At 41.1% G+C, this 13330-nt stretch overlaps 1 protein-coding gene across 5 annotated transcripts in view; it reads left to right on the forward strand.

Annotated features, from left to right (window-relative positions):
- LOC122559540 (arrestin domain-containing protein 3-like) overlaps nt 1-13330 on the forward strand; it is an 82276-nt gene that overhangs the window by 43798 nt on the left and 25148 nt on the right. For all 5 annotated transcript variants that reach the window (XM_043709177.2, XM_043709166.2, XM_043709195.2 and 2 more), the window contains exon 2: nt 6226-6298. In XM_043709177.2, coding sequence (XP_043565112.1) covers nt 6226-6298 — 73 coding nt within the window. The remainder of the gene's footprint in view (nt 1-6225; nt 6299-13330) is intronic.

The raw sequence follows: 13330 nt of genomic DNA on the forward strand, positions 1-13330 counted from the left end.
AGTTCTGTAAAACTGAATGTGTCACAACTGTTACAAGTAACTCTGAGAAATGTGTATAGACTTGCATGAAGTCCTGCTTTAGAATACTGAAATTAGATAAACTGGAAGTTTGTGCAAGCTAATAAAGAGACATTCTTCGTTTCCTTAAGCCTTGAAAAATCTGTTCAAGCTTGTACGAATTCCTGTCACAGCCTGAAGTCAGATAAAACAGGAGGACAATCAGTTTGTATGGAATCATGACTGATTGATTTATGTAACCCTTGAGGAATTTGGACAAGTTTTGACCAAATTAATAATATCAGACAAATCACTTAAATGGATACAGAGCTTAAAATAATTTACCTCCTGGCTTCCCTGAGTCTGGATACTACCTGCAAGGCACAAGTCAGGAATATGATGCAATCCCCCCCACTTGCCTTGTCAACAACAGTTGAGAAACTTGGCACCATCCAGGACAAAGCAGTTCACTTGATTGGCACCAGATCAGCTCTCTCCACCTCTCTCAGTTGCAGTATATAAAATTAGGAATGTACTTCTAAGGCTCTGTAAAGCTCTAGTCAGATCACATTTGAAGTACTGTGCATAGTTTTGGGCCCCATATCTCAGGAAGGATGTACTAGCACTGGAGCAGGTTCAGAGGAAGTTCATGACAATGGTCTCAGGAACGAAAAGCTTAACATATGAGGAACTTTTGAGGACTCTGGGTTTATATGTGATGGAGTTTAGAAGAATGGTGGGGGAGGGAACTAATTGAAACCTACAGAATACTGAATGGCCTGGGCAGGGTAGATGTTGGGAAGATGTTTCCATTGGTAGGAGAGACTTGGACCCGAGCAAAGGTAATACCTTTTAGAATGAAGCTAAGGAGAAACTTCTTCAGCCAGAGAGTGGTGGATGTATGGAATTCATTGTCACTGAAGGCTGTGGAGGCCAGGTCATTGAGTATATTTAAGACTGAAATAGATAGGTTCTTAAGTATCGAATGGATCAAGGGTTACAGGGAGAAAGTGGAGACTGGGGTTAAGAAACTTATCAGCCATGATTGAATGGCACAGCAGACTCGATGGGCTGAATGGCCTAATTTCTGCTCCTTATGGTCTTTATCATCCAGAAACTGCACTACAGAAAATCTTCAAAACTTTTTAGATTGCACCTCCCAAACCCACGTATCTGATGAATCATGGGAACACCATACCTCCAAGATCCCCTGCAAGCCGCTAACCATCCTGACTTGGAAACATATCATCATTCCTTCAGTGTCACTGCATCCACATCCGGGACTGTCCTCCTGAACAGCATTGTGGGTATACCTATACTGCGTGGACTGCAGTGCTTCAAGAGATAGCTTACTACCATCTTTTCAAGGGCAATTGGGGATGAGCAATAAATGCTGTCCCATTCCATGACACATCACATGAATGAATTAGAAAAAGTACAGAACTGGGTCACCATCAGACATATGGAGTGGTGTGGCACTCACAGCACAGAACACTGCAGCTGTTCAAGCATATGCATTCTAAGTCCATGTGATTAGCTGCATGTGAGTGTCAATATTATTAGGGAACACGTTTAACAAGTTCTCTGATTTAGTTATTGGAAGTCACAGTTTACAGCAACTACTGAAGGAAAATGTAACTCTCTTCCATCTAGTTTATTGTAGTTTTTACTACAGAGAACGGAGAGCTCTGAGCTGATAGAGCTGTGAAGATTTCTTTCTTTTTTCAGTGGCAAATTGTATAGCAATCCGAAAACCTAGCTGTTGGCAAGCTGAGGGCTTTTGTCATCATTAACTTGTCACTAGTTAACAGTAAATTAGCTACTTGTGCCAGGCTGAATCTCCATTTGTAGTCACTACTCAGCTGCTACCCGTCTGTATAATACACTCCAACTATTGCTTGAATAAGAAACTGCATAAATGGTGCTCGCAAAGATTGTCATGTTACTTTTAAAAGCTGAAGTGATCCTTCAACAATTTTTTTTAAATTGTCCTTTTCCCATTTCAGTTCACAATTAAAAATATAGAAAAACAGAAAGAGATGGTCTTTAAGCTTTCCACCTGTCAAGATTCTTTATGGTTTATGGCACCGAACAAGACCACTCTGAATAGCACTGGAGATCAGCTTGTATCTGCAACCAATCAGCATTACTGTACATTCACACAGATAATAAAAGCTGCTAGCCAAGAATTAAAAAAAGAAATGAAACATAATTAATAACTTAATTACAGAATCAAACAAAAATCATTCTGATTTTTTAACCACATCCCTGCTTGAATATTAACCTCTGAAAGCCCTGATAAAGTTTCAGTCCAACTGTGGTTGAATTTCAGCACACCACCAGTGGGTGCACCTATTCCCATCGAATTTTCTACAGTCATTTGTAATGGAAAGGGAGTACTCAATGGACAGTAGTACTGCTGGAAGCACCAAGAATCAAAGAGATCTTGGCGCACATATCCCCCAGTCCCTTAAGGTTTCAGAACAGGAGGATAAAATAGCTATGAAAGCATATGGTATTAGCTGAGGCATAGAGTTTAAGAGTAGGGAGGTTATGCTGCAACTGTATAAAACATTGGTTAAACTAGAGTATTGTGTGCAGTTCTAGAATCCACATTACAGGAGGAATATGATAGCACTGGAAAGGGTGGAGAGGAGATTTACCAGGATGCTGCCTAGCTTGGAGAGTTTCAGATATAGAAATTGGACAGACTGAGTTTGTTTACCTTAGAGCAAACGAGATTGATAAGGTATATGATTAAATGTATAAAATTATGACCAGCATAAAAAAGGTAGATAGGAAGAAATCTTTCCCCTTGATGGTGGGTTCAGTGGCATAGATTTAAGGTAAGGAGCAGAGGGTTCAGAAGAGATGTGAGGAAAGAGTTTTCTGGCACTCACTGCCTGGAAGGGCAATGAAGACAGAAACCCCCAGAATATTTAAGAAGTATTTTGATGTGCATTTGTGATGTCAAAGCATAGCAAGGCTATGAGTCAAGTGCTAAAAAATGACACTAAAATAGTTAGGTGGTCATTTTTGACCGGAGTGGATGTCTTTTTCCTATGTTGTCAATCTCTAGGACTCTATTTTGATGTATATTTATAAAAATTCTCCAGTGACCCCTTTTACAAAACTGAAGGTAGTCATAAGGTTCAATACATAACATAAATATTATTTGACAAATCCTTGTAACTTGCTTGTGATTAAATGGCTATCCAGATTTTGGTTATATTGGATGAGAAATTTCCAGGAAGTGGCAATCTCATGAGTCCTTGTGTCTGGGCCCACAGAGTGTCAGATCCCAAGGCAGGAGGTAACAGGTTGTGGGAGGGAGTGATGTAGGATTGGTGTAGTTTGTTGGGGGAAGAGTGGGGATGGTGGTGGAATAGACCATGTATTTAATTATGTAACTTTTCTTGAGTAACTGTTTGACTCATGCCCTTTCTTTAGTTTGCAATAGATGATAGATGATAGTGCTGGCAAAATATGCAGAGTATTATCACAAACATTTTTGCCTAGTTACAAAGTCATGGTTTCAATGATTTCTTTGGAGCAATTCTCAAGAGACACCTGAAAGTGTTTGGATAACGAAATGGACATCACAGTGTCATCCAAATGTTCCTGCTAAAAGTTTGCCCGTTGCTGATAACATTCTGATTAACTGTTAGCTGTTCAATGTGCTTTCCTATTTAATATATGTACATGATGCAAACCGAAAGAGTGGGACAAAGTCCAAAATTCAATGTTATTCTAGTTATGTGCTGTATCACCATTTCATAGTACTTTCAGTACTTTTCAAGACATTCCATTGTGCAGAAAACAAATATCTCTAGGTGTCTCGGTGTTAGCTGCATGAAAGAATAATTCCCACAGACAAGTAAGGCAGTGTAGTTGCCCAACAGCTAAAACAGGCTGTTTTTTCACTAGGCCTGCTTTCCATGTAATTTTGCACATTCTCCAGTTGCTGATTGTCATATCCCTTAATAATTAACCCTTAATAGCCTGTTTTGGAGATAGCATTTTTAAGTCCGACATTACAATTACCTAATCAACAAATAATCATCAAACAAAATCAGTACACCGAGATCAGTGAGAAATGTGATTGATAATGGAGATAACCAAATTCATTTATCAGGACTACCTTCATATAAGCATATAATTGTCTCTAATCCTTTCTGATGCTCTCGATGTTATACCACATTGGCTTCAACATGGAAGCAACATTCATTGGGTGGATCATGGCTAACAACATTGCTTCAATATCATATCCCAAACCCATGCCAAAAGTTGGAACTGAACTGCACACTTGCAGTTATACAGTGGAAATCTTTTGTCTGACCATCCATTGCACTGATCGGTTATATTCTGACACTTGAGACCTAGAAATACTCACCTGTACTTTCTACAGCAGAGCTAGATTACACTATTAATAGTGATTTATTTTGGAGTAATTGCTCACCATTTTTCAACGATGCCACCACTTCAAGAGTTGGAGGATCCTTTCAAGCAGAGAGTTACATTGGATTTCTCAACACTTCCTCCATACCATTCTATAGTAGTTCTGACAGCCCACGAAGGGTTCAGAAATGATTCACAAGCATGTTTCCAGGGTTGGAGGGTTTAAGCCATAAGGAGACGCTGAATAGACTGGGGCTATTTTCCCTGGAGCATTAGAGGCTGAGGGGTGACCTCATAGAGGCTTACAAAATCATGAGAGGCATGGATAGGGTGAATAGCCAAGGTCTTCTCCCAAGGTAGGGGAGTCTAAAAATAGGGGAGGGGGAAAGATTTTAAATGGACCTAAGGTGCAGCTTTTTCATGCAACTGGTGGTGCGTGTATGGAATGAGGAAGTGGTGGAAGCAGGTTTAATTATGACATTTAAAAGACATCTGGATGGGTACATGAATAGGTAGGGTTTAGAGGGATATTGGCCAAATGCTGGCAAATGGGACTCGATCAGTTTAAGATATCTGGTCAATATGGAAGAGTTGGACTGATGGGTTTCTTTTTGTGTGTACGGCTGTCTGACTATAAGACAAGATATGTGCTTCAAAATAATGCATACCTCATATCACCAGGTTTGAGCAGGCAGAGTGGATACACATGTATCTTCTATATATTTCATTGAAACGCAAGTGTTGAGTTAAATGACAACAAAGCCCAATAATGACGTGAGTCTATTGGAGAGCATTAGTTAGCACCATTTGCAATTAGTGTTTAAAGTGAATTTGCAGCAGGTATTTTCCCTGTTTTCTCTTGGGTAGCCCATTTTTTCAAATAAGAGATTGATACATCTTCTTTTGCTTGTCTTCAGTGGCTAATTACTCTTGAATAAAGTTGTGCATCAGCCATCTTGCTCTCACATCAAGACACAGTTTTAATTCAGTAGAAGGCTTTTAATAGCTATTCATACTCAACAATACGGCCTTGCACGTTTGGAAATAATGTAAATCTGGACTCCAGGAGGGGCCTCTCAGTTCCACGATAGGTCAAATAAGCATAATGTCATGTCTTACTTAGTTAATTAGTTAGTTATGGGCGGCACGGTGGCACAGTGGTTAGCACTGCTGCCTCACAGCGCCAGAGACCCGGGTTCAATTCCCGCCTCAGGCGACTGACTGTGTGGAGTTTGCACGTTCTCCCCGTGTCTGCGTGGGTTTCCTCCGGGTGCTCCGGTTTCCTCCCACAGTCCAAAGATGTGTTAGGTAAGGGGTAAATGTAGGGGTATGGGTGGGTTGCGCTTCGGCGGGGCGGTGTGGACTTGTTGGGCCGAAGAGCCTGTTTCCACACTGTAAGTAATCTAATCTAATCTAATCTAATCTAATTCATACTATGAACAGGGCATTGTTTGCTAATCTCTTTCAATTAGTCCAGGAATGCAGTTTCCAGCAGAGTTAGAAGCCATTGCTCCTACAAGCCATTTTGTTATGTTATTTTATGTTACTTGCATTAAGAAGCCATTTTGTAGTTAGTAAAAGCATGCATTAAATGGTTGCCCCTGACAACAGCCTAAATCCAGATTTTAGATCCTCAGTAACACTGAATCTTTACATGAGATGATCTAACATTCCCAGTATAATAAGAAAAATGTTCTATCTAGGATCACTTAACACCTGAGATGCAGAGATCCAAGCACGAGAATCAAATTACTGGTTCCAGTATAGCCTATAATATGAGTTTTCCTTTGGTGATTCTAAACAACTAACTCATTGATATTTTTTTTCCAGATGGTTCTGAACAACTTACAGTTCTACCTCCAGGCAGACATGAATATCCATTCAGCCTTGTGCTTCCACATTCGTGAGTTTGTGACAGTATTATATACTGTTGTGCTGAATTTTAGATTGTTCCTCTATCCTGCCCATCATAGATGGTTACAACACAGAAGGAAGCTGTTCAGTTAATCTTGTTCTTGTTGCAAGAACAACTACTCTATTTCTTTTCTGCCATACTTTCCCTGAAGTCTTGCAAAGTTTTCTCTTCTAGCACTTAGCCAATTACCTTCAGCCACAATTGAGTCTTCCTGCACCGTGCACCCAAGCAGTGTGTCCATATCCCAGTCACTTGTTGAGTTAAAATAAAAGTTTTTCCCACAGTTTGCTGTTGGTTCTTTTTCCAGTTACCCTAAGTGGGTGCCCTCTGGATCTTGATTCTTCTGTCAATAGTAACAATTCATCTCTGTTTCCAGATTCTGAGCACATCTGTCAAGTTGCCTCCTGACCTCCTCTTCAAAAGGGAGAGGAACCCCAACTTCTGTAACCTGTCCCTGTAACTGATGTTTCTCATCCTGGTCACCATTCTCATCTTTTCTGCACTCACTCCAAGGCTTTCATATACTTTGTAAAATACCTTCTACAATACAATGCTTAAAATTAGACATAATATTCCTGTTGAAACCAAACTAAACTGTAGTTTGTTTTAAAGGTTTTTCAGTTCCTCACAAAGTCCAGGATCTGATATGGCCTTTTAAACTTTCTAACCTGCCCTGCTAATTCCATTAATTTGCCTACGTTAACTCCCATGTCTTTCTATACACTAAATTTGTAATTGTCAGACTTCTCTATATCTGAGAAATGCTTCTTCAAGTCACTTGTTGGATGGTTGCCTGCATAATGGGTACCTGGCACTTTTAATTGTATTTTGAAAGTATGTGTTCTTTGGTTCTACAGATCAATTTTGAGAATCTGCTGACAATATTGCTTCATAACTGGGGTGATGAGTGTGGTTTGAAACTATATCCATTTGATTAAGGCATCCGTGCTAACATTAAGCGAAGAATTATTATTTAGAATTTGATTTTGATAAATATCTGTCTTGCTCACGCATAGTTCTACTTTTGATCTTCCCACATTAGCATGTCTAAATTTAATTTTGCTAATATGCCCACATTCCACAAGCTGCTGTTGTGGAAATTTCAATCAGTGTCACCAGAACATTAACCTGGGCCTCTGGAATACAAGTCCAGTTGCATTACCATTACGCTACCATTGCTTGAAATGAAAGTAAGCATGTTATAGAACATAGAACATAGAAGAATACAGCGCAGTACAGGCCCTTTGGCCCTCGATGTTGCGCCGATCCAAGCCCACCTAACCTATACTAACCCACTATCCTCCATATACCTATCCAATGCCCGCTTAAATGCCCATAAAGAGGGAGAGTCCACCACTGCTACTGGCATGGCATTCCATGAACTTACGACTCGCTGAGTGAAGAACCTACCCCTAACTTCAGTCCTATATCTACCCCCCCTTAATTTAAAGCTATGCCCCCTTGTAATACCCGACTCCATACGCGGGAAAAGGTTCACACTGTCAACCCTATCTAACCCCCTAATCATCTTGTACACCTCAATCAAGTCACCTCTAAACCTTCTTTTCTCTAGTGAAAACAGCCCCAAGTGTCTCAGTCTTTCCTCATACGATCTTCCTTCCATACCAGGCAACATCCTGGTAAACCTCCTCTGCACCCGTTCCAGTGCCTCCACATCCTTCCTATAGTATGGCGACCAAAACTGCACACAATATTCCAGATGCGGCCGCACCAGAGTCTTATACAACTGCATCATGACCTCAGGACTCCGGAACTCAATTCCTCTACCAATAAAAGCCAGTACGCCATATGCCTTCCTCACCGCACTATTTACCTGGGTGGCAACTTTCAGAGATCTGTGTACATGGACACCAAGATCCCTCTGCTCATCCACACTACCAAGTATCCGACCATTAGCCCAGTACCCCATCTTTTTGTTATTCTTCCCAAAGTGAATCACCTCACACTTAGCTACATTGAATTCCATTTGCCACCTTTCTGCCCAGCTCTGCAGCTTCTCTATATCCTGCTGTAACCTGCCACATCCTTCCTCACTGTCAACAACTCCTCCGACTTTCGTATCATCCGCAAACTTGCTCACCCAACCTTCTAACCCCTCTTCCAGGTCATTTATAAAAATGACAAACAGCAATGGTCCCAAAACAGATCCTTGCGGAACACCGCTAGTGACGGCACTCCATGAAGAAACTTTGCCATCAACTACTACCCTCTGTCTTCTTCCATCCAGCCAATTCCTAATCCAAACCTCCAACTCACCCTCAATGCCATATCTCCGTATTTTCTGCAGTAGCCTACCATGGGGAACCTTATCAAACGCCTTACTAAAATCCATATATACCACATCTACCGCTTTCCCCTCATCAACCTCCTTCGTCACCTTTTCAAAGAATTCAATAAGGTTTGTGAGGCACGACCTGCCCTTCACAAAACCATGCTGACTATCCTTGATCACATTATTCCTATCCAGATGTGCATAAATCCTATCCCTTACAATTCTCTCTAAGACTTTGCCCACAACAGAAGTGAGACTCACCGGCCTATAGTTACTAGGGTTATCCCTACTCCCCTTTTTGAACAAGGGAACCACATTTGCTATCCTCCAGTCTTCTGGCACTACTCCTGTAGACAAAGAGGACATAAAAATCAAGGCCAATGGCTCTGCAATCTCCTCCCTTGCTTCCCAGAGAATCCTAGGATAAATGCCATCAGGCCCAGGGGACTTATCTATTTTCACCTTTTCCAGGATTTCCAACACCTCTTCTCTACATACCTCAAAGCCATCCATTCTACTTATTTGTGTCTCAGTATTCACATCGACGACAATGCCCTGTTCCTGAGTAAATACTGAAGAAAAGTATTCATTCAGTGTCTCCCCAATCTCTTCCGCCTCCACACGCAACTTCCCACTACTATCCTTGACTGGACCTATTCCTACCCTAGTCATTCTTTTATTCCTAACATACCTATAGAAAGCCTTAGGGTTTTCCCTAATCCTACCGACTAGGGACCTTTCATGTCCCCTCCTTGCTGCTCTTAGCTCTCTCTTCAGGTCCTTCCTGGCTACCCTATAACTCTCAATCGCCCCAATTGAACCTTCACGTCTCATCTTGAGATAGGCCGCCCTCTTCCATTTAACAAGGGATTCCAATTCCTTATTAAACCACGGCTCCCTCGCACGACCCTTTCCTCCCTGCCTGACAGGTACATAATTATCAAGGACACTCAATAGTTGCTCCTTGAACAAGCTCCACATATCATTTACACTCTTGCCTTGGAGTCTACTTTTCCAAGCCACACATCCTAAGTCATGCCTCACCGCATCATAATTTCCCTGACCCCAGCTATAACTCTTGCCCTGTAGTACACACTTATCCCTCTCCATCACGAGAGTAAAAATCACCGAATTATGGTCACTATCCCCAAAGTGCTCACCTACCTCTAATTCTAACACCTGGCCTGGTTCGTTACCCAGTTCCAGTTATGCAGGTCATATATTATGTACAGTCTTGATCTTATTTAAAGAAAGATATAAGAGCATTGAAGGTAGTTCAGAGGAAGTTTACGAGATAGATACAGGAATTGGACCATTGGCATTTGACTCAGAGGAAAACCAAAGGGCTACTCAACAGATAGCAAAGGAAGTTCTAAATTGGAATGCTGTAATATTGCACCAGTATTTCAAATGAACAACTAATTCTAGGAAGTTGCCCTAAAATATTGCTGCTCTTTTTCGTTACATGCTGATGGTTTTTAAGGTAATCTTGGCATGTTTCCATATTCAGTAGTTTGCAACCACACACTTCAGAACCCTAGTATTGAATACTGTCCATTTTAGATGGCATTGTGGAGTTGGCAATGAAGTGGCAGGTCCAAAATTGGCAGTGGTTATGTTTCTGGAAGAGTTTGGAGGGCCTGCTTCCACCAAGGTTCCATTTGTAATTTGAAACAAAGCATAGATTGTTAGGAACTGCACACAGTGGGCTGACATTTGGTTACCTCACCAGGTGATAGACATTCTATTGAATAGAAATGAAAACTAGCTGAGGTACAACCCAGGCTGTCAGTTCACCATCACTTGTTTCTTGCTGAGTCTTAAAAGTTAAAGTTATCCTCAATGATTCTGACCTTCAATAAATACTAGCTTAGGTTATGATTTATTGCAATATTTGGAAATGGTACAGTACAGAAAGCACTCATGATGATCCTTGCAAAGCCTTCTATCAGTCTTCCATTGTCACACTGCCTCCTGTGTCACGAGACTCAATACCCACTCTTATCTGTCTGAGCTCAATTTGCAGACTTCCCTATTCCATGTTGCCTTGGAATTTTCACTCTCTGTGTTCTGCCCAAGTGCCTTTTCCCGTTTTGTTGCTGATTGTGTGCCAGATCCTCCCTTGCAGAGATAAACATAAGGTTAAAGAAATTAAAAAGAAATTGACGTAGTTTTCCTGTTTTAAATAATTGTTTCATAATAATAAGGCTCAATGCATTATCTTTTTCAATGAACTGTCCTCGAAAATTGGCTGATATCCTTGTGGCAGATCGTATGAGTTAATGGACTAGTTTTAAAATCGTGCTTGGTGTGAAGATTGATCACAACAGACAGGATGAATAAAGTCTTTGTTAATGACACAGATTGTATATTGTCAATGGGACCCACATTGTTCTTTGTTGTGAAGTCATTACTTCGTTTTGCACCATGTGGTTACTTGTGGTGTGGGAAAGGATGCATTGTCTTCACAGACCCTTTCTGTCGACCTTTAAAAGGCTTTCAACCACCAGTGCTTGGCAGTCAATTTTCTTTGAACCTTAAACTATCAATTTCTCCATGAACATCCTGTCCCTCCCCTCAGTGCTTATAAACACTGAAAATCTATCAGTTAGCCATCTTCGTGTCCAAGTTGAGATACATCTTAACAAAAAAAACTGCAGATGTTGAAGATCTGAAACAAAAACAGAAATTGCTAGAGAAACTCAGCAGGTCTGGCTGCACCTGAAGAGAGAAAGCAGAGTTAATGTTTTGGGTCCAGTGACTCTTCTTCACTGCTTTCTCTCCACAGATGCTGCCAGATCTGCTGAGTTTCTCCAGCAATTTCTGTCTTTGTGCCTGAGGAACACCTTCTCCAGTTCTGCAAAACTGGTATTTCCTTTCCACACTTCAGTATTCCTAACTTTGAGAACTCCTACTCCTTTACTGTCATAACTATTCCCTAAAAGAAAAATGAAGATAAACACCTTTCTCCTCCTCCTCATTACTGTTAAATATCAGTAGCTGGAATTTCCAAGTTACAATATACTGTCAACAGGAATTACCGAGTAAAGGATAAGCTACACCAACAGTATTGCAAGAGATCACATGATAAAGAAATTTTAAAGAGAGAAGTTATTGTGTATACTGTATGCGAAACCTAAGTATGTATACAGTTCCTAGAATGCTGAATAAAGGACAGTTTTTAAAATACGTCATATAGCAACCTTTCTCAATGTAAAGCATCCACATTTTAACAACACTACCACCACAGTAAAAATAAATCAATGAAAGTGACCTCTTACACCTCTATCTGAGCTTTGTATGAATCATTCATCAAAGTGCTGGCATTGGAGAAGGACCAGAAAATGTTTATAAGAAGGGATGAAGGGCTTATCATATGAGGAGCAGTTGAGGACTCTAGATCTATACTCAATGGAGTTTCGAACAATGGGGGAGAATATAACCGTAGAAAGGGAGATTTCTAATCCCATCTTCCCACATATGACCCATAGCCCTGCAGATCCAGGTCCTGTTTGAAAGATCTCTTTCTCCACCATCCACTCAGGCAGCAAATTCCAGCTACTAAGCATCCTCTGTGTAAAGACGATTTTCTTACCTCACCTCTAATCCTTCTGCCACTGACCTTGCATTTCTGACTTCTGATTTTTGAACTCTCTGCCAAGTGCAACAAGTTCCTCCTGTCTACCTCTACCCCTCACAGTTTTGCATACCTCAATCATATCATAGAATCATGCAGCATGGAACCAGATCATTCTGATGAAGCTTCCCAAATTAAACAAGTTCCACTTACCTGCGTTTGGCCCATCTCCCTCTAAACCTTTCCTATTCATGTCTCTTTCCAAATGTCTCTGAAATGTTGTTGCTGTACCTGCATCTATCACTTTCTCTGGCAGTTTATTCCACATATGAACCACCCTCTATGTGGAAAGGTTGTTCCTCAGTTTCCTTTTAAATCTTTCTCCTGTCACCTTCAAAATGTGCTCCCTTGTTTTGAACTCCTCCATCCTAGGGAAGAGATGTTTGCTCTATTCACCTTAACTATGCCCCTCATGATTTTATAAACTTCTGGAAGGAAACCCCTCAACTTCTATGCTCCAGTGAAAAAAAGTCCCAACCTATCCTTATAACTCAAACCCTCCAGTCCCAGCAACATCCTGGTAAATCTTTTCTAAACCCTCTCCAATTTAATTTTTTTCCTTCCTAAAGTGGCCTCACCATGGTCTGTACAACATCAACATGACATCCCAACTCCTATACTCAGTGATCTCAACAATGAACTCACCTCCTATTTTCTATGTATCCGTGAGGCCTTCTCTACTCAAGAAGCACCAAGCATCTTTTCAGACAAGAGACTCCCTCTCCAACATTTTAAAATATTAAATAATAAACTAGTTCACATTGTGGAGAGATTTGCTCTTCATATGGTACCTTGCAGCAGAGAGCTGATGAAGGCTGGGAGAGAGAGCCGTAAAGCCTCACTGAGCCCTAGGTCTGTCACCTCCAAGCAGTTAGCCTGTTCCCCAAAGCTCCAGTCAGCCCCTGAATGTAGGCCTTAATGTGCCTGAATGGTCTCAGCCCTCTGCAGCAGGTTGTTCTGCTGCAGCCCTCACTCCCCTGTAGTCTGATTCTGGGGAAATGCGGTGGGCATTGGCTGTGGTTGCAGTGTGACCTGCTCATCTGCATCAGTATCTCACAATGCAGACCAGCAAACCTCAGCTGGACATCTC

The sequence above is a fragment of the Chiloscyllium plagiosum genome, unplaced genomic scaffold, assembly GCF_037043375.1.
Source record: "Chiloscyllium plagiosum isolate Xiang-an unplaced genomic scaffold, Cpla_swu_hap1 HiC_scaffold_2, whole genome shotgun sequence".
NCBI classification, from domain to species: domain Eukaryota; kingdom Metazoa; phylum Chordata; class Chondrichthyes; order Orectolobiformes; family Hemiscylliidae; genus Chiloscyllium; species Chiloscyllium plagiosum.